A 25,499-nucleotide genomic window follows, 5' to 3' on the forward strand; every position below is an offset into this window, starting at 1 on the left:
AAAGTGGCATTAACATTAATGAAGAAAGATGAATTCTTGAATACATGAGAGTGGATAGGATGAATTGGAAACCCCAACAACATTATCATTCCAAATTTCACATCAATCACCTTTGTTTCTTTCGATCCAATTGATCAACACATGCATTCATATTTAATTTTCAGTATTTGCATTTAAACCTACAAGAATTTGTTCACAAGTCTAATTTAATCAACAAATCACATAACTGTTTAGGCCGTGAGTCCTTTGGGAAACGATACTTGGTCTTACCATTTTATTATTACTTGATACGGTTCGGTACACTTGTCGAGGGTTAACAGGTATAACATCCAATCCCAATGTAACAGGTTGAAAATCAGATATACTCTCAGAACATGAATCAATCTCAAATTTAGAAGCAGTATCAACAATAGACTCAGATTCATGTTCAATGCATGGAGAATAAACATTTAGATGGGATAGCAAAAAGTGGTTATCATCATGTAGAGAGGGAGAATGAAAAGCATGCTCATCAACAATATAATCATCAACATACCTATCAACATCATAATCATTAAAAGCATAATCATCAACAACATAATAAAATTCAGGTATGTTTACCTCCATTTCCTTGAAGGTGGTTAAAGTAGTGGAAGATGATGATGGTTTACCTAGCTCAAAAGTGTTGCTCATATCTGCCTGGTCCTATAAATTTTCATCAGTCTCCTTGGGTGCAAGAGTAGGGTAATAGGAAGGTGGGAAAGTAGGTAGCATAGTAGTAAGCACATGACTCTGCTTCCCATCTCCTATGTGGGTGGCACTGACATCATCAGGAATCTGCACAGTCTAAAATGGTGATTCCTCTTAAACTTGAGATTGTTCCTCAGTGAGCTGAGTGGCCATCTGCCCTATCTGATTGCTCAAGCTCTAAATTGACGATCTGGTCTCCTGAATGAACTGATGTTCTACATGGTCATCTGCTTCAATAACTCCTCCAATGTAGGCTCAGAAGTAGAAGGCTAAGGAGTTATTTGGGTAGGAGCATCATATTGTTGACTCTGGTATTGCTGGACTTAAGATCTTCCCAACTAGCTTTGGATCCTAGAGGAAGATAATAAAGCCAATCCAAAGCTACTCCTTGTACTGAATGCAGAAATGCCCTTAAGAAAATGCGATAATCCGGGACATGTGGAGGTTTCATTGCAGAGCAAATGAGATGGAACTCCGCCAAATGTTTATGTGGGCATTCACCTGCAAAACCATGAAACTTAGGCAGCAAATGTATCAGTCCAGTGGTGAAAACGCAATGATCATCATCCTCATTATGTGTAGCCGGCTCCCAAAGAGCACTCTCATTAGTTGGATGATGAGTCATATTGTCCTCAACATAAAAATTAGAAGAATATACATGAGAACCATAATCAGAGTTAGATGCACCAGATGTAGTATGAAGAAAATATGGAGCATTGGATGCAGAATGAGAATCGTAATCAGAGGCACATACAGAGGAAAAAAAGATAATTAGAGGCCTTGGCAGAAAAAACAGTATTTACATAATCAAAATAGGTAGACATGGAAAAAGAAGGGGGAAGGAAGAAAGGAAATGCTCAAAATTATGAAACAAAAAAAACACAACATAATTAAATGGTGCCAAAATTTGATGGAGGTCGCACCCTGATGGACAAATTTATGATCACCAAAATATGATGTCACAAACTGTTTAACAATCGGCAAGTATGACCGAATCGTTTCAAGTAATAAACTCGGTAAGACCAAGTATCGTTCTCCCAAAGGACTCACGGCCTAGTTTAGTGATAACAGTTGAAAAACTGTTATTTTAATGCTTAAAGTTGATACTAAAAGCAACCTTTAGACTTAGAAACTAGCTTGAAATCATGCCTTTTGTTTATATTTCAGAAATAAGAGAGCTGGACAGGTTTATGCTTGATTTAAGTGTTTTTGTGCAGGTTTTGAGGTGAATTGGTGAAGAGTGAAGAATAAGAGAGAGGACATTAGAAAAGACAAGAAAGAGTGCAAAAAGGAGAAGTCGAAGGCACGCTCAGCGGCAAACTACCGCTGAGCGGCACTCAAGAGGTGACGTTGGAACCGCTGAGGGGCAAAATGGCCGCTGAGGGGAAGAAAGAAGACGCGCAATCACCGCTGAGCGGTAAATACCGCTGAGCGGCACTTTTTGGGCTTGGACTTTTGTAATCTTTTGTAACTCTAGATTAGTATATAAGGGCTTGCAACGTCCTATAGTTAGGCATCTTTGGCAGAAACGAGGCAAACACTCTCTCTTTCACCCCTTTGAAGGAGGATCTTGGATGCTCAGGCTACCTCTTCACTTTATTGGGTTTATTCTTTCATACTTTCATTGTAATTCATCTAGGTTCACCATGAATATGGTGAACTAAACCTTGTATGTTTGTTGGGGAATCAAAGTAATCTCTTGAAGCTCATATATGGATTTGTTGAGTACATCTTAGAATTAAGACATATGCTTTCTTTCATCATTAGTTAGGGTTTTTCCTCTTTGCTCAATGCTTGCATTGTTTAACTCATTCTAATGCATGATTATTGGTTTTGTTGATACGGACACGTACGGGGAAATCTAGATCCGGGGAATTTCTCCCAATATTATACTGACAATATTATATTGGTTGCCTTTAAGCTCCTGCACTCATGAACTAATCATTAGGAATGCTAGGAATTGTATGAACTATTTGATTAGGGAGAAGCCATCTAGAATGGTACATTAGAGAGTGGCATTAACAATGATGATTTGAATGTTGAATTCCTAAAATATATGAGAGTGGATGAGATGAAATTGACCCCCAACAACATATTCATTCATATATTTCCTTGAAAGTGTTTATCTTTTGTCTTTGTCATTGATCAATTCATGCATACATATTTAATTTTCGTCTTTGCATATTAAACTTCAATTATTGTGTTCTTAAGTCTTAGCTAATCAACAAATCACATAACTAAACTAGGCCGTGAGTCCTTTGGGAGAACGATACTTGGTCTTACCAAGTTTATTACTTGAAACGATTCGGTCATACTTGCCGATTGTGAAACAAGTTTGTGACATCATATTTTGGTGCTTACAAATTTGTCCATCAAGTTTTTGGCGCCGTTGCCGGGGATTCGTGGTTTAACTGGTTAATTTGTGTGATTATTGATTATCTTTGACTTTAATTTTGAATTTCTGTTTTTATTTTTATCTTTTTAGATTAGATTTTATTTTAATTTCGAATTTTTATTTTATTTTATTTTTCTGTTTATATTTTTCAGTTTGTATTTTATTTGATTTTATTTTATTTTTTTTTTTGTTTTTTTGTTTTTCTGTTTTCTGTTTTTATTTTTCGGTTTTTATTTGATTTTATTTTATTTGATTAGATTAGATTTTATTTTATTTTATTTATTTTCTGTTTGTATTTTATTTTATTTTATTTTATTTTTCTGTTTTTTATTTTCCTGTTTTTATTTCCTATCTTCTTATCTTTTCAATTATATCCTTTGATTTTTTTCTTTTCTCTATCTTTTTGTGCTAACAATTGTTTTTTAGGGTTTTGTGCCTAATGTCTGCAGAATGCAATTTGGTCAAGAGTTTAACTATAGGGGCACTCAATTCTACCAAAGTAATCTCAACCAATGGTGGGAACCTCACTCAAGCATGGATCAAAGCCAATTTTGGCAAGCTGCTGGACAATTTGAGAACCAACCACAACAACAATGGCAGCAACAACCCTTTCTATCAGGAAGTTTGGATAGGTTGGAGGACACCCTTCAACGATTTTTGAAAAATTCCGACTCTACTCAGAAAAGCATTGAAGAATCATGTAAAAGAATGGAGATAGCAACTTCGTCACATTAGTCAGAGATTAAATGATGATGTTAATACTTGAAGTTAACCTTAAGGAGGAAGGGCAAGTCATTATCACTGAAAGTGACAAGATTCTTGATGAGGAAAAATTAGAGGGAGATGAGGAAAGGGTAGAGAGAAAAGAGAAAGAAGAGTTGAGTGAGAAAGATAAAGATGAAGAAAAAGAAAAAGAAGTGGTTGAGAGAGAAGAGAGAAAGAAAATTTGTGTGAAGATAAAGAAGTTGAGGAGAAAAAGAGAAAGGAAGAAAAAAATAAAAGAAGAGAAAAAGAGAAAATTTAGGGAGAGAAAAAGGAAGAAAAAGAAGATGAGAGGAAAGAAGAAGAAATCACATGAAAAATCACATCCTCATCTAAAGAAGAATCATAGGAAGGAAAAGAAATTTAAGTGCTTTATGGAAAATCTTCAAGAAATTGGAGATTAAAGTTCCTATGATTGAGACACTGCAACAGGTTCCTGGTTTGATCAAATTTCTGAAGAAGTTCAGTAGAAAGAAGAAAAAGAAGAAGGAACTTGAGCTTTATTGGGTCAAGCTAATGACGTTAAAAGAGCGCTTGCTGGGAGGCAACCCAGTGAATTTAAAAACTTTTGATTTGGTTTTGTAATTTTTAATTTGTGAACATTATTTTTGTATTTATTTTGTTGGATATAGCATCTACTGAAGGATGCTAGGTGGTTAAGTATCTACTGAAGGATACAATGGCTGTAACACCTACTGATGGGTGCTGGTAAGTTTGAAACACCTACTGCTGGGTGTTGGTGGATTTTGGGTCAGGCTCGTGACGTTAAACAAGCGCTACCTGGGAGGCAACCCAGTTGATTGATTGTTTTCTGTTTGTTTATTTTAGGATTTGCATAAGCATTTTTAACATTGAATTGCAGGGAACCTATGAGGGGTATGCTAGGAAGGCACGTAGGTCAAGAAAAGAAGGAGAAGGGCACATCAAGAAAGTGCCGCTGAGCGGCAATTACCGCTGAGCGGTACTATCGCAGATGGGCTTAAGTTCCCCTTAGCGGAACCCGAGCCCATTGGGGTATTTTAAACCCTAAGCTGCGCGTTTTTATATTCTTTCAAGCTCTTCTCTGCACTAAGACTACCCACATATCTCCTCTTAGGTTTCCCACATCTTTTTACTCTTCCCTCTTTAGAAAAATTTCTCTTCCACTCACTTTTACACTAGTGTGCTATCAAAGTTTGGGGTTGGAAGAGAGCATTCTAGTTTGGAAGCATTCTCATATCATCTAGCATCTCCACCCAAGTAAGTAAAATGCATTTTGTTCATTCTAGGGTTCTTGAAATTGACTGTGATTGTCAAAGCATGAATATTTAGGGGTTTTGATTTCTATGCATGATTTGATGATATATTTGATGTTTGAACCGATTAAACTGCTTGATTATGAACTGGAAAACTGAAAATTGCATTTGGGTGGAGTTAGGACAGTTTAAAAACGAGATTTGCAAAAATCTGCAGATCACCGCTGAGCGGCATTTACCGCTGAGCGGCACTCTGCCAGATTTGCTTTTTCTGGTTTGTTGCGTGTTTGAATGTGGCACTGGTGGCGCTGAGGGGAAATTCTGGCCCTCAGCGGTGGTTTAGCTTCAAAAGGAGTTTTGTTTTGTGTTTACTAATGATTAACATCATGTTCTGTGGTTTTGGATTTATGTTTGAATGCAGGAATGGCATCCTCTTCAGGAAAGAGATTGAAAACCATGGCAACCAAGAGAAAGGAAAAGGAACCAGAGCAGCCCCATAATGGCAGGTTCCTCTCTAGGAAACATGAGAAGCACTTTAGGGTGGTTCAGGACAGGAGACTTCTAATGGAGAGAAAGGTTGGAATGATACCTAACTTTGCTCCTCAATTTGGAGAGCAAGTGTTAGGGAATGATTGGGGAAGCTAGCCACTTATCCATCACCTGCCAACATAGCTGTGGTGAAAGAATTCTACACCAATGCAAAGAAGATTGGTGATTATCCAGCTGAGAATTATTTGGGCTATGTTAGAGGCCATGCTATCAGGTATGATCCTGACTCCATCAATAACTTTCTGGATACTGTGTGGGCTGGTGAGCAATGCCAGTTTGCTCTTAGCATGGAGGAAGGTGCTGACTTTGAGGATGTTGAGAGAGTATTGTGCATACCTGGAGGACACTTCCAAAGGAATAGATCTGGCTCAGTGGTTAATATTAGGAGGACAGATTTGACTCCTCTTGCAAAGTATTGGATGGCATTTTCTCATGCCAACATTCAGCCATGTTCACATGTGTCAGATATTACTCTCAGCAGGGCACTCTTCATCTACTGTGCTATCAGAAACTTGAATGTTAATATTGGGCAGGTGATAGCTGATGAGATTAGTGTGTGTGCTAACACCTCAAACAACAAAGCACCACTGGGACATCCTTCTTTGATCACTCACCTTTGCAAGCTAGCTGGGGTGGACACTTCTGTTCCACCATTTGAGAGGCCAAGAAAAGCTATAGATGAGGCCTATTACAGACAGTACTGTGGAGGTGAGGAGGCAGCCCAGCCAGTGCCACCACGCCAGGCTCGTAGAGAGAGAAGGCCAGCACAGAGCAGGACTTCTGCTGATACTCATGAGGCAGAACCATTCCAGATGAGGGACATGTATATGTCTCTTATAGGTGCTCAGTTGCAGTCCATCCACAGAGGGCAGGTGGCCACGGCTGAGATGATAGTGGGGATGTATGATACCCCTCCAGCACACAGGTGGACTGTGGATGAATTCCATAATGTGGTAGCTTGGCCAGAAGAACCATGGCATGGAAGAGCTGAAGCAGCTGAAGCTTCAGCCCGAGACATGGATGAAGATGAAGCTGAGGAGGAGGATGCGTTTGATGAAGATGATGATGAGGAAGAAGAGGAAGATACAGAGGACAGCTCGGAATGATGAGGAGCTGAGATAGCATTTACTGATGAATGCTATCATATGATTATGCTCTTGTGGTTTAAGTTTTCTGAACTTATTTGTTTTTGTTTTTAGATTAGGGTTTGATGTACTCTATTTGAAACCTGGTTTTTTGTGATGGTTTGCTATTAACTGTGATTGTGTGATAAGTAATGCTGAATGATGCTTATGATTAATTGATGTTGAGATGATGTGCACATTAAAATGCTTATATAGGTGATTCACAAGCTTTGTGAACAAATGCATGATATCATGATTGTGATTGTGAAATTAAGCAGGATGTGCATGTCAAATGTGAATGAGTTTATATGTGAGGTTTTGAGCTCCAGAGTTGTTATTGTTGAATGCTATTACTTTGAAAGCATGAATGACTTTGCCCAGGTTTTCTATGATTGAATCAATTGCTTGTTTTGCATCATATGATCAAAGGCCGTGTTTTTGAAACCCTTTTTATTGGCCAAATTCATAAAGTTAGCCTTCTAAAAGAAAACACGTTGTGTTCTATCCTTTGAACCCTTAGCCTTAAATATACACTGAACACCCTTGATTGAAAATCTTTACCTTGAGTTAAGTAGAAGATCTTGTGTGGTATTGTTAAATGTTCAAGTTTGGGGTTATTGGGGAAACATGAAAAAGGAAAAAGCATTGAGCTAACAGCTAAAAAGTAAGAATATGCAAAGAAAAGAAAAGAAAAAGAAGCAAAGCTCAATGCAAATGCAAAAGCAAAGGCAAAAGAAAGTTGGGAATGAATAAGAAGATTGTGTTGTTATGATTCTCTTAACTCAAGGATTTTGTGATCCATAAAAACCAATTTTCTTGTTAGCCCAGCCACATTATAAGCCATTGAAAAGTCCTTGTGATGATGCATGCTTGTGAATGTATTTGATTGTGGTTAAATGAAAGGCAAAGTTGATTCATGTGACATTGTGATAGTGGAGTGAATGAGTGAAACACTTTACCTCTTATACACTTGTGTGTTGAGTGAAACACTTTACCTAGTGAGGAAATATTCCATAAGCACATAACATCCATGCTTAATTGATTGATCATTCATGAAAAATAGCATTTGTTGGAATTTAAATGACCTTGTGAACACTAAAGCATGTGCACATCTTGATTGAACTCTTGGTCATAAGTTTGAGTGAAGTTGTTACTTATCTTGAAAGAGAGGATTTTGAATGAGTGAACCATCATATGAATTGGTTGGAGATGGAGTTACATTTTGTTTGCTTGAGGACAAGCAAAGTTCTAAGTTTGGGGTTGTGATAACAGTTGAAAAACTGTTATTTTAATGCTTAAAGTTGATACTAAAAGCAACCTTTAGACTTAGAAACTAGCTTGAAATCATGCCTTTTGTTTATATTTTCAGAAATAAGAGAGCTGGACAGGTTTATGCTTGATTTAAGTGTTTTTGTGCAGGTTTTGAGGTGAATTTGGTGAAAGAAGTGAAGAATAAGAGAGAGGACATTAGAAAAGACAAGAAAGAGTGCAAAAAGGAGAAGTCGAAGGCACCGCTCAGCGGCAAACTACCGCTGAGCGGCACTCAAGAGGTGACGTTGGAACCGCTGAGGGGCAAAATGGCCGCTGAGGGGAAGAAAGAAGACGCGCAATCACCGCTGAGCGGTAAATACCGCTGAGCGCACTTTTTGGGCTTGGACTTTTGTAATCTTTTGTAACTCTAGATTAGTATATAAGGGCTTGCACGTCCTATAGTTAGGCATCTTTGGCAGAAACGAGGCAAACACTCTCTCTTTCACCCCTTTGAAGGAGGATCTTGGATGCTCAGGCTACCTCTTCACCTTTATTGGGTTTATTCTTTCATACTTTCATTGTAATTCATCTAGGTTCACCATGAATATGGTGAACTAAACCTTGTATGTTTGTTGGGGAATCAAAGTAATCTCTTGAAGCTCTCATATATGGATTTGTTGAGTACATCTTAGAATTAAGACATATGCTTTCTTTCATCATTAGTTAGGGTTTTTCCTCTTTGCTCAATGCTTGCATTGTTTAACTCATTCTAATGCATGATTATTGGTTTTGTTGATACGGACACGTACGGGGAAATCTAGATCCGGGGAATTTCTCCCAATATTATACTGACAATATTATATTGGTTGCCTTTAAGCTCCTGCACTCATGAACTAATCATTAGGAATGCTAGGAATTGTATGAACTATTTGATTAGGGAGAAGCCATCTAGAATGGTACATTAGAGAGTGGCATTAACAATGATGATTTGAATGTTGAATTCCTAAAATATATGAGAGTGGATGAGATGAAATTGACCCCCAACAACATATTCATTCATATATTCCTTGAAAGTGTTTATCTTTTGTCTTTGTCATTGATCAATTCATGCATACATATTTAATTTTCGTCTTTGCATATTAAACTTCAATTATTGTGTTCTTAAGTCTTAGCTAATCAACAAATCACATAACTAAACTAGGCCGTGAGTCCTTTGGGAGAACGATACTTGGTCTTACCAAGTTTATTACTTGAAACGATTCGGTCATACTTGCCGATTGTGAAACAAGTTTGTGACATCATATTTTGGTGCTTACAAATTTGTCCATCATTTAGTTATGTGATTTGTTGATTAGCTAAGACTTAAGAACAAAATAATTGGATTTTACTATGCAAAAGACGAAAATAAACATGTATGCATGAGGTTGATCAATGGCTAAAACAAAAGACAGACACTTTCAATGAAATATATTGATGAATATGTTGTTGGGGGTCAATTTCATCTTATCCACTGATAAGAGGGTCGCACCTCCCACAAAAGTTGTGCATAAATTAATGCAGTATAAGCTAGGAAGTGACTCCTAGGTCGTCTCTCAAGGACCAAATGTGGTTCGAGTCTTAGGACAAACACGCAGTGGGGGGGGGGGTTGTGAAGAATTTTGAATGCAAACAGAAATATAAAAATGGTTTCAATTAAAAATAAAAATTAAATTGATTGGTCACTACTAACATTATAACTAAAGTATCACAACCAAGCAAAATAGACAACACTAAAATGAAAAGTGCTTTAATCAAATTAAAATGCAGCGTTGAAAAAAAATGTTTGGAAACATATATTAAATGCAAAAAAACCGAAAGAGTCCTTGAATCAATTGAAGATGCAACATTAAGCTAAACATTAAATGCAATTAATCATGGCAATTGTGCAAAGAAAACACACTTGAACAGTAAGGAAACCAAAGTTATTTTAGTGCTATTCCCTGACGAGACAACTACTCTTTCCTCCAATCCCGTGCACACCATTCTTTCCCTAGTCTACTTCTTCATTCTCATACAATTGCTGCCAACATCCCATCTCCTAACCTTTATCCTCCAAGTATTAGTCGGTGCTTTCTCTGCAGCCGTGACTTCTTCCCATGATGTGTCCATGTGTGCCACTTATTCCAAGGCTAAATGAAAGCATCATGCCCTTCTTCATTCCAGCCGTAACACCCCTGCACTCCTATCTAAGTTATCCATTCATTCTTAAAAGATAAAAGAAATGTATCAATGGCCGTGGGCCACCTCTTCCTTCACGTGAATCAACTTCTTCATGAATCAAAGCAAACCAGCTGTAAAGTGCTTCTATTCTCCACGTTTCAGCACACCACATACTCCCATCAATCACCGCATCCTCAAAATGAAAAGAAAGAAAACTCATTCACGGAAGGAGCACTCCAGGACTGCTTCCAGCACGTTCCAGCGCAACACGCCTCTATGATGAGAGGGTCGCACCTCCCAACAAAAGTTGTGCATAAAAGAATGCAGTATAGACTAGGAAGTGACTCCTAGGTCGTCTCTCAAGGACCAAATTGTGGTTCAGTCTCAGATCAAACACGTAGTGGGGGTGGTTTGAAAGTGTTATTGGGATTGGAAATAAACTAAATTAAAACTGGGAATTAAACACAACCGAACATGAATAAAAACATTAAAATGGAAATTACAACAGATAAATACCCAAACACAATTCAAGCTGTAAACATGCAACGGTTACACTAAAACATTAAATACACAATGTTGTCATTTATCCTACGCATTCACAACCAAAGAGAAGAAAATCAACTCAACATGATATAAAATATTTTAACCAAACAAAGTAATAGAAAATAAATTTTTCTCTACTATAGACCGTGACACACACCTACTCCCATCAAATGAAAAATGCTCAGAGAAATAAAATGCAATGCTTCACGTGGCAACTGCACCAAGCCGTGACACCTACTACAGTTTCCCCCGTGAATACGCTTGACAAACAACCTGCTGGAATGTTTCTTCCACTGTTCATGTGTGTGTGCTTTCAGAAGAAAACAAATTCATTCTTCTCTCCCAATTAAATGGTGCTACTGCCTCTAGATAATTGTCCCCGTGCACACCCTTTTCTCCATCTAAAAGATTAAATATTGCTTTTCAAAGTGGAATAAATGCTTCCATGTGACCGAACCCCTATGATGGGACGTGAACACCACTCTAGCCAATCAACATGCTCCTTCTTCCAGCAAAGGTAATGAAAAATAAATGCTTCCAATTTACATTCCAGTGCACACCGCTTCTGCATTCAGCCCAGCCAATCTCCATCCCGTCACTTTTCTCTTCTCCGTGCCTTGAGTTTTACTTACTCCGTACAGTGCAGCGCTGGACCATTCTCCTCGTGCACACCAGCCAGCCGTGACACCTCATGTGTCAATCAATGCTTCCAGCTCCAAGTATAAAGCTCCTCCAGCAAAAATGAAAAAGGCCGTGTGCATCCGTTCAAAACCCGTGAAAGGAAGGAAGCTTCTGGAATGAAACAAAAAAAACGAGAGCTTCCCAAGGCACCGAATGCTTCAAAGAAAGAAAAAAAGAATTTAAAAATGTGTGGTGATTTCTCCTTCCAGCCAGCGTTTTTTACTTGAAGATGAAATCACCCATCACACACACAATGAATCACCGTTTTCATACTCCAAACCGAAGAGAATTGTGTTCTTCATTCATTATCAAAACAGTGTTTCCAATGCCAGCAATTCAAAAAAAAAACGGAGCCTCTCAAAAACAAGAACCGAGAGTGTAAAAGTGCCCTCTCCAAAAAAATGTGTGGCGGCTGGGCACTTTTGTCTTAAGGCCGTGTGTCCCTTTTTTTAGGGTAGGGTCCACACACTAAAACCCTAGGGTCTAAGTCACTAACTTCTAATTTTTGGGTCTAAACTAGTTTACCAAAAATTGACCCAAAATGTAAGAGTTGATACAGAAATTCTAAACTACTGAATTACAATTTAATTAATTCAAAAATGTCTGTCTGGAGAGTCTTGAATTTATTTGGCATTCTTCCTGATGTCCCAAAATGTATTTCCGAAATTTTCCTGCATTTCAAAAAATGTACTTAATCAGCTCAGAAAATCCAAATTAGCACAATTACAAATTTCTGACCCAATTAAGCGGAATTCGGAAAACAGGGAAATAACAAACAATTAAACACAATTCCCTGGTTTATTTAAGTGCAATAAACTAAATATAATTCAAGAAATAACGACTCATCAAAATAGACCACACTTAGTCTTTTGCACTCCTGGGCAAAACCAAAACGAAAACCAGGGAACACTCAAACATCAAGGAGCTGATACAGACTCAACAGACAGACAACAAAGGCTCCAAAATAGAAACACAGTTGCACAATTCTAACAAAATCTGGACGGTAAAAGGTATAGGCAGAATCCCACACAGAGTCAATGAAAGCAAATACTCAAAGAATCATCCAAACAGTTCAGTACAAGGAAAACAACCAATCAGTTCAAGAGATGAATCAAAAGCAACAGAGCCTCACAGATGCACACAATTAGTGTTTCTCTCAAGTGTTTAAGGTAAATCAATGTCACTCAATGCACTCAAGAAAGCAAACAACAACAGACTTGGCAAGCCTCTAATATCAACACTCAAGCACATACGCATGTTCAAATCAAAAGGTCTTTTCATGGTTGTAATGGGGCCAAGGACAAGGGAGGATATATCTGGATAAGAAGCTACAAACCATAAGGAATAGAGGAGCAATGGGGAACAAGTGTAAACACATTCAAACACACCCACAACCTCTAATTCCATCCTCTTCTTGACTCCATTATTCACAATTATTCACATTTTTTTTTTCACTATTTTTCTGCTTTCTTTTTTTTTCATCCTGTCTCTTTTCTTTTCTCTCTTTTCAAAACAAAACTGTAAAAGACAAGATACACATATATTTACCAAAACAAAACAAGAAGAGGAACCAACTAGCCAACTCATCAGAAACCCCCAAGAGACCACACTTGTTCCCAAAACACTTCCAAAGCTCCAAAATTCCCTAGGGTTAAGGTAATCATTGTTTTTCACTGAGGGCTAGTGTATGAGCTTCAAAACAAGGAAATGAGGGAAAGTATAGGCTCAAAATGGGTTATCAAAGAATTAAAACAAGGTAAGCTTATTTGGTTAGAGAGGCTCACGAACAAAATTGCCTTTATCACTTCCAAACATGCATATCAATCAAGAACTATCAACAAGAGTCAAGCCAAGGCATATGCGCAAGCAATCAAGAGACATATCACACACAAGAAAGAACATAAAGTGGCTCAAATCTCACACAGTGTAATTCTGTCACAATCAATTCAACTCTCAAACATCATGATCATCTTCCAAGCAAAGAAAAGCAAGGAATCCAACATCTCAGAGTATCAATGAAGTGAAGGAAAATTGACAACCTAACCACAATCCAGAATTTACGAAAAGTGTGCAAAACTGTACACAAGACACAACAAACTACATAAAAACTGAAACATGAACAAAGAAACAACCTCCCCTAATAGACCACACTTAAACGACACAATGTCCTCAGTGTGTCACAATCAGTAGATCAAACAATCAGAACAATCATCAGATATCGACAAAGTGCAATAAAAGTGAGGAGGGAAGGAGAAAAGAAACTCCCCGAGTTAGATGGGAGGATAGGTGGGGTGAACCAAAGACGTCTCCTCCACCACTACATCCACTAAAGAAGGGTTGCTGAGGAAAGGCTTCAGTCTATGCCTGTTCACCTTGAAGCTTTTAGCTGTAGATGGACCTTGGATCTCTACTGCACCATAAGGATAAACATTAGTCACAACAAAAGGTCCAGTCCATTTTGATCTCAACTTACCACCCATGAGGCCGAGTCTAGAGTTATACAACAAAAGCTGTTGGCCAACCTCGAAGTCCTTTCTAACAATAGAACTATCATGGAACTTCTTTGTCCTTTCCTTGTAGAACTTCGAGTTCTCATATGCCTCCAATCGGATCTCATCCAATTCATTCAGTTGCAACTTTCTTTCTTCTCCAGCTTGGTCCATGGAGAAGTTGCAAATCTTCACAGCCCAATATGCCCGATGCTCAATCTCGACCGGTAGGTGACATGCTTTTCCGAAGACAACCCGGTAGGGAGACATCCCTATCGGTGCTTTGTAAGCTGTCCTGTGAGCCCAAAGAGCATCGTCTAACCTATTTCTCCAATCTTTCCTGTTGGGCTGGACAATCTTCTCCAAAATCCTCTTAATCTCCCTGTTGGAGATCTCAGCCTGCCCATTTGTTTGGGGGTGGTATGGTGTAGAAATTCTGTGCGTCACCCCATATTTCTTAAGCAAAGCTTGCATGGATCTGTTGCAAAAATGGGTTCCTTGATCACTAACAATTGCTCTAGGTACTCCAAACCTGCAAAAGAGGTGAGATCTAACAAAATCTACAACAACCCGAGCATCATTAGTCCTGGTGGCTCTAGCTTCCACCCATTTTGAAACATAATCCACAGCAAGGAGAATATAACAGAAACCAAAAGAAACAGGAAAGGGACCCATGAAATCTATACCCCATACATCAAACACCTCACAGACCAACATAGGTTGTTGAGGCATCTCTTGTCTCTGTGAAATTGATCCTCCTGCTCTCTGACAAGGTTCACAAGTGCTGCAAATCTTCTCCGCATCTTTGAAGATGGAAGGCCAATAGAAACCACAGTCAAGCACTCTGCGAGCTGTTCTCTGTATCCCCAAATGACCACCAGGTGAGGAGGCATGACAGAACTGCAGGACCGAGTCAATCTCATGGTCCGGAATGCATCTCCTAGTAACCTGGTCACTGCACAACTTCCACAGATATGGGTCATCCCAAACATAATACTTAGCATCACTCTTAATTTTAGCAATCTGAGCACGTGATGCTAAGGGAGGAAAAACAGAAGCAACCAAATAATTTACAATGTGTGCAAACCAAGGAGTGGGTTGAGAGTAAGAAATCATCAACAAACTCTCGTCAGGAAAGGTATCCTGTATGGGCAACACATCAGCTTCATTCCCAGCTTTTTCAATCCGGCTTAGGTGGTCTGCAACCAAATTTCGTGCTCCACTCCGGTCTTCAATTTGCAAGTCAAACTCCTGGAGCAGTAGCATCCACCTGATCAATCTAGGCTTTGACTCCGCCTTTTTCAATAGAAACTTTAGAGCTGCATGGTCAGTATACACAATAATAGGTGATCCAAGCAAATATGACCTAAACTTGTCAAGGGCAAAAACAATTGCCAACAACTCTTTTTCAGTGGTGGTATAATTTGCCTGGGCGACATCCAAAGTGCGTGAAGCATAGTAGATCACTCTCGGCAGCTTGTCAATTTTATGTGTCAAGACAGCCCCTAATGCATAATTAGACGCATCACACATGAGCTCAAATGGGGCTGTCCAATCCGGTGCCTGAATGATAGGGGCGGTGGTCAAAGCTTCCTTCAGGCAGTCAAACGCCTGCTTGCATCTGTCATCAAAAGAAAAGTCAATATCTTTCTGCAGCAGTCTGGACAAGGGAAGCGCCTTCTTGCTGAAATCTTTGATGAAGCGCCTGTAGAAACCTGCATGTCCAAGAAAAGATCGCACCTCTCGCACGCAAGAGGGGTAAGGCAACTGCGAAATCACAGATATCTTAGCAGGGTCTACCTCTATTCCCTTTTTAGAAATGATATGCCCTAGAACCAAACCTTGTCCAACCATGAAGTGACATTTCTCAAAATTGAGAACAAGGTTTGTTTCTATGCATCTTTTCAAAACTTTTTCCAGACTGTCTAAACATGCATCAAAGGAGGATCCATACACAGTAAAATCATCCATAAACACCTCTATGCAATTCTCAAGAAAGTCGCTAAAAATGCTAAGCATGCACCGCTGGAAGGTACCAGGGGCGTTGCATAGACCAAAGGGCATCCTCCTATAGGCAAAAGTGCCAAAGGGGCAGGTGAATGTGGTTTTTTCTTGATCCTCAGGCGCAATATTTATTTGAAAGTAACCAGAAAAACCATCAAGAAAACAATAATGAGATTTACCTGCCAGGCACTCCAACATCTGATCAATGAATGGCAGGGGGAAATGATCTTTCCTGGTTGCTTGGTTGAGCCTCCTATAGTCAATGCAGACTCTCCAACTGTTCTGCACTCTAGCTGGGATAAGCTCATCCCTCTCATTCTTCACCACAGTGAGGCCAGTTTTCTTGGGCACAACATGGATGGGGCTAACCCACTGACTGTCTGAAATAGGGTAGATGATCCCAGCTTGCAAAAGCTTGGTCACCTCCTTCTTGATGACGTCCATGATCACGGGGTTTTGCCTTCTTTGTGGCTGTCTCACTGGCCTTGCCCCATCTTCCAAAAGAATTCTATGCATGCATGTGGATGGGCTAATACCAGGTATGTCAGCCAAACTCCAACCAATGGCCTTCTTGTGCTTCCTCAGCACACCAAGCAACTTCTCCTCTTGAACAGAATCAAGGGAGGTGGAAATGATCACCGGTTTCTTCTCATCATCCTCCAAGTACACGTACTTGAGGTTATCTGGGAGCTGTTTCAACTCAAGAGTAGGTGCCTGCAAGTCAGATTCATTTGCACTTCCTACAAAGTGGTTAGTGCATTCTGACTCCAAAGAATTCACAGGTAAAGGCGGAACACCTATCTCATCAAGCTCCAAATCCATATCCATGACAATTACATTATCAACATCATCCATATCAAAAACATAATCAACATCATGGATATCAAAATTCTCTTCAAAATCAACATCATTCTCAAATTCAGATTCAATGCATGTATGTAGAGAAGATAGAAAAGAATGCTCTTTCTTATGCAAAGAATCAAAATCATCAACAACATATTTATAGATAATGTCATCCAATGCATCGATCCTAAACAGAGAATGGTCCTCAGCTGGAAATTTCATTGCATCAAGGATATTAAAATGAACAACAATATCAGCAAATTCCATAGACAAAGTTCCAGCATACACATCAATCTTAGTTCGGGCAGTTTTCAAGAATGGCCTGCCTAAGATAATGGGAGCAGATCCATGAGAGAATCCCTCCTCCATTTCCAAAACATAAAAGTCAGCAGGAAAAATCAATTCACCAACCCTAACCAAGACATCCTCTATGAAACCTGCTGGGTGGGTAACACTCCTATTGGCCAACTGAATGACCACACCCGTGGTTTGCAAAGGACCAAGAGATAAAGATGCATATATAGACAAAGGCATGACATTAACAGAAGCACCCAAATCAAGCATGGCATTTTCAAATTTATTGTTTCCAATCACACAAGGAATGCAAAATATACCTGGGTCCTTGCACTTTTCAGGGATGTGCGGGACCGACTTACCAATAAGCGCAGATACATTCCTTCCCATGCTAATTCTCTCATTTCCCTTCATCTTCCTCTTGTGTGTGCACAGCTCCTTCAAGAATTTGGCATACTTCGGTATCTGCTTGATGGCATCGAGTAGAGGTATGTTCACCTCTACCTTCCTGAAGGTCTCCAGAATTTCCCTATCCACCTCTTCCATCTTTTTGCTAGGAAGTGCCCGTGAAGGAAATGGTAGAGGGATAGGTCGGTCAACCAATGGAGAAGGTGCGGCAACAGTGGTGGTGGAAGAGGGAGAAGATCCACTTGAAGAAGAACCACCAGCTGGAGAAGAAGATTCACCCACCTCAAATGCCTTGCTCGGACCGTCATGGTCGTTCTTTCTAGGACAAGTAGCAGGCACAGGTGTAGGTGTAGAAGCGGGCTCTGAAGGCACAACAATCTGCTTCCCTGATCTAAGGGTTATGGCACTCACATTCCTTGGATTCTGCACAGTCTGGGATGGCAACTTATCAGAATTCTGAGACTGCGCCTGATTTATCTGAGTAGCCATCTGACCCATCTGGTTAGTGAGACTCTGTATGGAAGCTCTAGTCTCCTGCTGAAATTGCATGTTATCTTTCTGAAACTGTAGGTTTTGCATAGTCATCTGTCTCACTAACTCTTCTAATGAAGGTTCAGACGAAGTGGAAGGGTGGGTAGCTGGTTGGGCAGGTGCCTCTTGCTGCTGTTGTTGTTGTTGCCTCTGGTGTTGTTGCATAGGTGGAGGCACATATCTGTTAGGTGCTCCAGCATTCTGGAAAGATGGTGCCTGCTGTTGATGTTGTGGCGCATTGTTCCATCTCAGATTGGGGTGATTCCTCCACCCTGGGTTGTACCTGTTGCTGGATAAGTCATGATTTTGCTGTTGTTGCTGCCTGTTGTTGTAGATGTTCGTAGCATAAGCCTGAGGCGCATCAGAGGCAGCAGAGTGCTGCAAAGAAGGACAAGCATCTGTATAGTGGTCACTGGAAGGACAAATAGCACATAGTCGTGCAACAGATGCAGATGGAGCTGCAGATCTCTGGTTGGTAGTCAACTGTGTCACCATTTTCGTAAGAGAGTCAATCTTTCCTTCCAACTTGCTTTCAACAGCTGATAAAGACTGGGCAACAACATCATGTACGCCCCTCACCACAATGGCATCATTCCTAGTGCTAAACTGCTGGGAGTTGGAGGCCATCTTCTCAATCAATTGCCTGGCCTCAGCAGGTGTGGTGTCTCCAATAGCTCCACCACTGGCAGCATCAATCATACCACGGTCCATGTTGTTCAAACCCTCATAGAAATACTGGACAAGGAGATGCTCAGGTATCTGATGGTGGGGACAATTAGCACAAAGTGTCTTGAATCTCTCCCAATACTCATATAAGTTTTCTCCACCAAGCTGCCTAATCCCAGTTATGTCTTTTCTGATAGCTGTGGTCCGGGCTGCTGGAAAAAATTTATCTAAGAACAGCCTCTTCAGATCATCCCAGCTAGTGACGGATCTAGGCGCCAAACCATAAAACCAATCCTTAGCAACATTTTCCAATGAATGAGGGAATGCCTTCAAGAAGAGGTGCTCTTCAGGAACATCATGTGGTTTCATACTAGAACAGACAATGTGGAATTCCTTCAAATGCTTATGAGGACTCTCACCTGCAAGACCATGAAACTTGGGCAACAAATGGATCAGTCCAGTCTTGAGAACAAATGGAACGTCCTCATCAGGATATTGGATGCACAAGCTTTCGATATCGAAATCAGGTGCAGCCATCTCCCTAAAAGTCCTCCCACGAGGTGGAGGTTGTGCCATATTGTTCTCAGTGTGAAAAACAACAGAATCAGAATCAGAATCACGTGCAGATGCAACAGATGCATTAGATGCAGTATGCACAAAGTACTCAGCAGTGGGATGCACAGTATCCAATGGAACAGACTCAAAAACAGACTCTAAAGATAAATTTCTAGAATGCCTAGCTAACCTATGAAAAGTTCTATCAATCTCAGGATCAAAGGGTGGTATAGGCCCAGGATTTCCCCTAGTCATGCACTAAGTCACAACACCCTAAAATCATGAAACGATATCACAAAAAATTTTGAACACACAAAACAACCTAAACAAACAAATCACACACACTCAAACATACAAGACAAAACACAACACACAAACAACACATTATCAACACAAAAGACCTAAAACTGAACCGTTGGTCCCCGGCAACGGCGCCATTTTGATGAGAGGGTCGCACCTCCCAACAAAAGTTGTGCATAAAAGAATGCAGTATAGACTAGGAAGTGACTCCTAGTTCGTCTCTCAAGGACCAAATTGTGGTTCAGTCTCAGATCAAACACGTAGTGGGGGGGTTTGAAAGTGTTCTTGGGATTGGAAATAAACTAAATTAAAACTGGGAATTAAACACAACCGAACATGAATAAAAACATTAAAATGGAAATTACAACAGATAAATACCCAAACACAATTCAAGCTGTAAACATGCAACGGTTACACTAAAACATTAAATACACAATGTTGTCATTTATCCTACGCATTCACAACCAAAGAGAAGAAAATCAACTCAACATGATATAAAATATTTTAACCAAACAAAGTAATAGAAAATAAATTTTTCTCTACTATAGACCGTGACACACACCTACTCCCATCAAATGAAAAATGCTCAGAGAAATAAAATGCAATGTTTCACGTGGCAGCTGCACCAAGCCGTGACACCTACTACAGTTTCCCCCGTGAATACGCTTGACAAACAACCTGCTGGAATGTTTCTTCCACTGTTCATGTGTGTGTGCTTTCAGAAGAAAATAAATTCATTCTTCTCTCCCAATTAAATGGTGCTACTGCCTCTAGATAATTGTCCCCGTGCACACCCTTTTCTCCATCTAAAAGATTAAATATTGCTTTTCAAAGTGGAATAAATGCTTCCATGTGACCGAACCCCTATGATGGGACGTGAACACCACTCCAGCCAATCAACATGCTCCTTCTTCCAACAAAGGTAATGAAAAATAAATGCTTCCAGTTTACATTCCAGTGCACACCGCTTCTGCATTCAGCCCAGCCAATCTCCATCCCGTCACTTTTCTCTTCTCCGTGCCTTGAGTTTTACTTACTCCGTACAGTGCAGCGCTGGACCATTCTCCTCGTGCACACTAGCCAGCTGTGACACCTCATGTGTCAATCAATGCTTCCAGCTCCGAGTATAAAGCTCCTCCAGCAAAAATGAAAAAGGCCGTGTGCATCCGTTCAAAACCCGTGAAAGGAAGGAAGCTTCTGGAATGAAACAAAAAAAACGAGAGCTTCCCAAGGCACCGAATGCTTCAAAGAAAGAAAAAAAGAATTTAAAAATGTGTGGTGATTTCTCCTTCCAGCCAGCGTTTTTTACTTGAAGATGAAATCACCCATCACACACACAATGAATCACCATTTTCATACTCCAAACTGAAGAGAATTGTGTTCTTCATTCATTATCAAAACAGTGTTTCCAATGCCAGCAATTCAAAAAAAAACCGGAGCCTCTCAAAAACAAGAACCGAGAGTGTAAAAGTGCCCTCTCCAAAAAAATGTGTGGCGGCTGGGCACTTTTGTCTTAAGGCCGTGTGTCCCTTTTTTTAGGGTAGGGTCCACACACTAAAACCCTAGGGTCTAAGTCACTAACTTCTAATTTTTGGGTCTAAACTAGTTTACCAAAAATTGACCCAAAATGTAAGAGTTGATACAGAAATTCTAAACTACTGAATTACAATTTAATTAATTCAAAAATGTCTGTCTGGAGAGTCTTGAATTTATTTGGCATTCTTCCTGATGTCCCAAAATGTATTTCTGAAATTTTCCTGCATTTCAAAAAATGTACTTAATCAGCTCAGAAAATCCAAATTAGCACAATTACAAATTTTCGACCCAATTAAGCGGAATTCGGAAAACAGGGAAATAACAAACAATTAAACACAATTCCCTGGTTTATTTAAGTGCAATAAACTAAATATAATTCAAGAAATAACGACTCATCACTCTGCATCCACTTCCCGTGCACAGCTCAACACGCGTGATTTTCAGAATGGAAGAAACCGTGCACACACACTGCTCCAAGGCCGTGACACCTGTGTGCTTCTCTTCGCAATTGAAATGTTTGAACCAAAGAAAATAAAAAGGGCCATGTGTAATCAGCAAAGTAGAAAAGTGAAACCTCTTCTTTCATTCATCATCAGCATCCCCAGAAAACAGCTTAAACATCACTCCCCTATTCTAAGAACACAAGCCGAGAGAAGATTGAATAAAAATGCACCAAAACCAAACGGAAAATTCAATTAGAATTAATCAAAAAGGAATTACAACTGTTCATTCATTCCAGTCCACGTTCAACTCTCCTCATGTTCCAAGACCGAGAGCCCCAAAAAAACAAAGAAGTAATCCCCCAAAAGCTCAAAACCGAGAGAGACCCCCCAAGAACACAAGCCGAGACCGAGAACGTGTGTGTCTGAAATGTGTGGCGGCTGTGACCTTTCTAAGGACGTGTGTCCCTTTTTTAGGGTAGGGTCCACACAAAATAAAACCCTAGGGTGCCAAGTCATTAATTTCTAATTTTGGGTCTAATCTAATTTACCAAAAATTGACCCAAAATATAAGAGTTGATACAGAAATTCTAAACTACTGAATTACAATTTAATTAATTTCTAAAATGTCTGTTTGGAGAGTCTTGAATTTATTTGGCATTCTTCCTGATGTCCCAAAATGTATTTCCGAAATTTTCCTGCACTTCAAAAATGCACTTAATCAGCTCAGAAAACCTAAATTAGCACAATTACAAATTTCCGACCAAATTAAGCAAAATTCGGAAAATGGGGAAATAACAAACAATTAAACACAATTCCCTGGTTTATTTAAGTGCAATAAGCTAAATATAATTCAAGAAATAACGACTCATCAAAATAGACCACACTTAGTCTTTTGCACTCCTGGGCAAAACCAAGACGAAAACCAGGGAACTACTCAAACATCAGGGAGGTGACACAGACTCGACAGACAGACAACAAAGACCCCAAAACAAGAACAGAAACAGAATTACACAGTTCTCCAGGAATCTGGACCAAGAAAGGGAGTAGACAATATCCAACACAGAATCAATCAGAGAAAGCATATACTCATGAAATCATCCAAGCAATTCAAGACATGGCAAAATGATTAATCAGCTCAAGAGGTGAATCAAAAGTAACAAATCCTCACAGATGCACTATCAGTGTTTCTCTCAAGTTTTTAAGGTAAAGAATTTCAACTCAATGCACTCAAGAAAACAAGCAACAACAAACTTGGCAAGCCTCTAATATCAACACTCAAAACATATGCATGTTCAAATCAAAAGGTCTTTTATGGATGAAATGGGGCCAAGGACAAGGGAGGATAATTATGGATGAGAAGCTACAAACCAAAAGAAATAGAGGAGCAATGGGGAACAAGTGTAAACACATTCAAACACACCCACACCCTCTAATTCAATCCTCTTCTTGACTCCATTATTCACAATTTTTTTTTTATTTTTCTCATTTTTTTTTTCATCCTATCTCTTTTCTTTTCTCTCTTTAGCACACAACTATAAGAGATAAGATATAAATCATATTTCTAAAAACAAAACAAGAAGAGGAACCAACTAACCAATTTATCAGAATCCCCAGGGAGACCACACTTGTTCCCAAGACACTTCCAAAGCTCCAAAATTCCCTAAGGTTAAGGTAATCATGGTTTTTCACTTAGGGCTAGTGTATGAGCATTCAAAACAAAGAAATGGGGGAAAGTATAGGCTCAAAAATGGTTTTCAAAGGATTAGAACAAGGTAAGCTTATTTGGCTAGAGAGGCTCAAGAACAAAATTGCCTTTATCACTTCCAAACATGCATATCAATCAAGAACTATCAACAAGAGTCAAGCCAAGGCATATGTGCAAGCAATCAAGAGACATATCACACACAAGAAAGAACATAAAGTGGCTCAAATTCTCACACAGGGCATTTGTGTCACAATCAATTCAACTCTCAAACATCATGATCATCTTCCAAGCAGAGAAAAGCAAGGATTTCAAACAACTCAGAGTATCAATGAAGTGAAAGACACATCTACAACCTAAACAAAGTCCAGAAATCAAGAGAAACATGTAAAACTGTACCCAAGACACGACAAAAACTACCTAGAAAAGAAAAAATTTAACCAAGAAAACAAAAACTAACAAAGAAAAATAAAAATCTCCCCCAAATAGACCACACTTAAACTACACAGTGTCCTCAATGTGTCATAAGCATAAGATCAGAAATCATAACAGTCAACAGATCATGGACAAGTGCAATAAAAGTAAGGAAAGGGGGAGAAGAGAAAAGGAAAACTCCCCTGATCATGGTGGCAATTGCCAATTTTGGACTTGCAGGGAGATGTCTTCCACCACAGTATCCAGCAAGAAAGTTTTGAGGAAGAATTGCTTCATCCTCCAGATTTGATCTAGCAGGGAGATATCATCCACAGCAGGATCTAAGAAGCAAGGATTGTTGATGAGCGGGTTCAGCTGGTGCCTATTGCTGTTGAAACTAGTGTGTATGTAAGCACCTTTTCCTTCCACTGTGGGTGCATGTTGGTCAAATTCATGTGTACCTCCTGCAACATGGTTAGTGCAATGTGGCTCCAAAGAAATGACGTGCAGAGGTATAACACCCAATCCCAATTTATCAGACTGAACCTCAGATACATCCTCAGAACATGAATCAATTTCAAAATCACAAGCAATATCAACTACAGACTCAGATTCATGTTCAATGCATGGAGAATAAACATTCGGATGCGACAGCAAAAATTGGTTCTCATCATGCATAGAGGGAAAATTAAAATCAGACTCAACAACAATATAATCATCAGCATACCTCTCAACAACATAATCATCAATATAATCATCACTGACATAATCATACTGAGGTATGCTTACCTCCACTTCCCTGAAGATTGGAAGAGTGGTGGAAGCTGATGATGGTCTACCTTTCTCAAAAATGTTGCTCATATATGCCTGGTCCTCAAAATCTTTCTCGGTCTCCTCAGGTGCAAGAGTGGGACCATCTGAAGGTGGGAAAGTATGTGGCGCAGTAGTAAGCTCATGACTCTTCTCCCCATCTTCTATGTTGATGCCACTATCATCATCATCTGGAATCTGAACAGTCTGAAATGGTAACTCTGAATCTTGAGACTATTCCTCAGTGAGTTGAGTGGCCATTTGCCCTATCTGATCAGTCATACTCTGAATGACAGCTCCTATTTCTTGTTGGAACTGCATGTTCTCTTGCTGAAACTGAAGGTTCTGCATGGTCATCTACTCCAACAACTCCTGCAATGTAGGCTCAGAAGTAGAAGGCTGAGGAGCTATTTGGGCAGGAGCATCATATTGCTGACTTTGGTATTGCTAGACTGGGGGAGGCAAACAAGTACTCTGGAATGGTGGTTCTTGATAATGATGTTGTGGAGCATTATACCATTCCAAGGTAGGGTCATTCCATCCAAGACCGTTGCTGTAAACATATTGCACAAGGGAAAATTTGCTCAGAAATTGATGCTCAAGATATCCCCAATCGGTAACTGATAACAGTTGAAAAACTGTTATTTTCATGATTAAAATTGACACTAAAAGCAACCTTTAAACTTAGAAACTAGCTTGAAATCATGCTTTTCTTCATATTTTTAGAAATAAGAGAGCTGGACAGGTTTATGCTTGATTTCAGTGTTTTTGTGCAGGTTTTAAGGTGAATTTGGTGAAAGAAGTGAAGAAGGAGAGAGATGAAATCAGAAAAGACAATAAAAAGTGCAAAAGGAGAAGCCGAAGTCACCGCTCAGCGGCAGTTTACCGCTGAGCGGCACTCAGGAGCTTGCGGGAGGTCCGCTGAGGGGCAAAATGGCCGCTGAGGGGAGCAAACAAGTCACGCACTCACCGCTGAGCGGTATTTTACCGCTGAGCGGCACTTTAATGGGCTTGGACTTGACTTTTTGTAATTTAC

The 25,499-nt window shown here is 39.6% G+C and overlaps 1 protein-coding gene and 1 non-coding gene across 2 annotated transcripts; one reads left to right on the top strand and one right to left on the bottom strand.

Moving 5' to 3' along the window:
• Positions 1 to 1,006: 1,006 nt before the first annotated feature.
• Positions 1,007 to 19,531, bottom strand: LOC148198507 (uncharacterized). The gene is made up of 2 exons (XM_088115833.1): positions 16,141 to 19,531; positions 1,007 to 1,230 (listed from the first exon to the last, which is right to left on the bottom strand). Exons 1-2 carry the CDS (start codon positions 19,511 to 19,513, stop codon positions 1,007 to 1,009), a joined length of 3,597 nt encoding a protein of 1,198 aa, XP_087971959.1. The 5' UTR covers positions 19,514 to 19,531.
• LOC148198508 (small nucleolar RNA R71) lies at positions 18,795 to 18,902 on the top strand. Its single transcript, XR_015780015.1, has one exon. It is a non-coding gene; the product is annotated as a small nucleolar RNA R71 (small nucleolar RNA).
• Positions 19,532 to 25,499: the final 5,968 nt, after the last annotated feature.

Source organism: Vigna umbellata, chromosome 5 (genome assembly GCF_029865625.1).
Source record: "Vigna umbellata cultivar VRB3 chromosome 5, Vumbellata_1.0, whole genome shotgun sequence".
NCBI lineage: Eukaryota > Viridiplantae > Streptophyta > Magnoliopsida > Fabales > Fabaceae > Vigna > Vigna umbellata.

Coding starts and splice junctions, on each gene's coding strand:
- LOC148198507 (XM_088115833.1), bottom strand. CDS start 19,513: ATGACTAGGGGAAATCCTGGGCCTATACCACCCTTTGATCCTGAGATT. Junction 1,231..16,140: donor GATGTTGGAGTGCCTGGCAG/GTAAATCTCATT, acceptor ATGGTTTTGCAG/GTGAATGCCCACATAAACAT.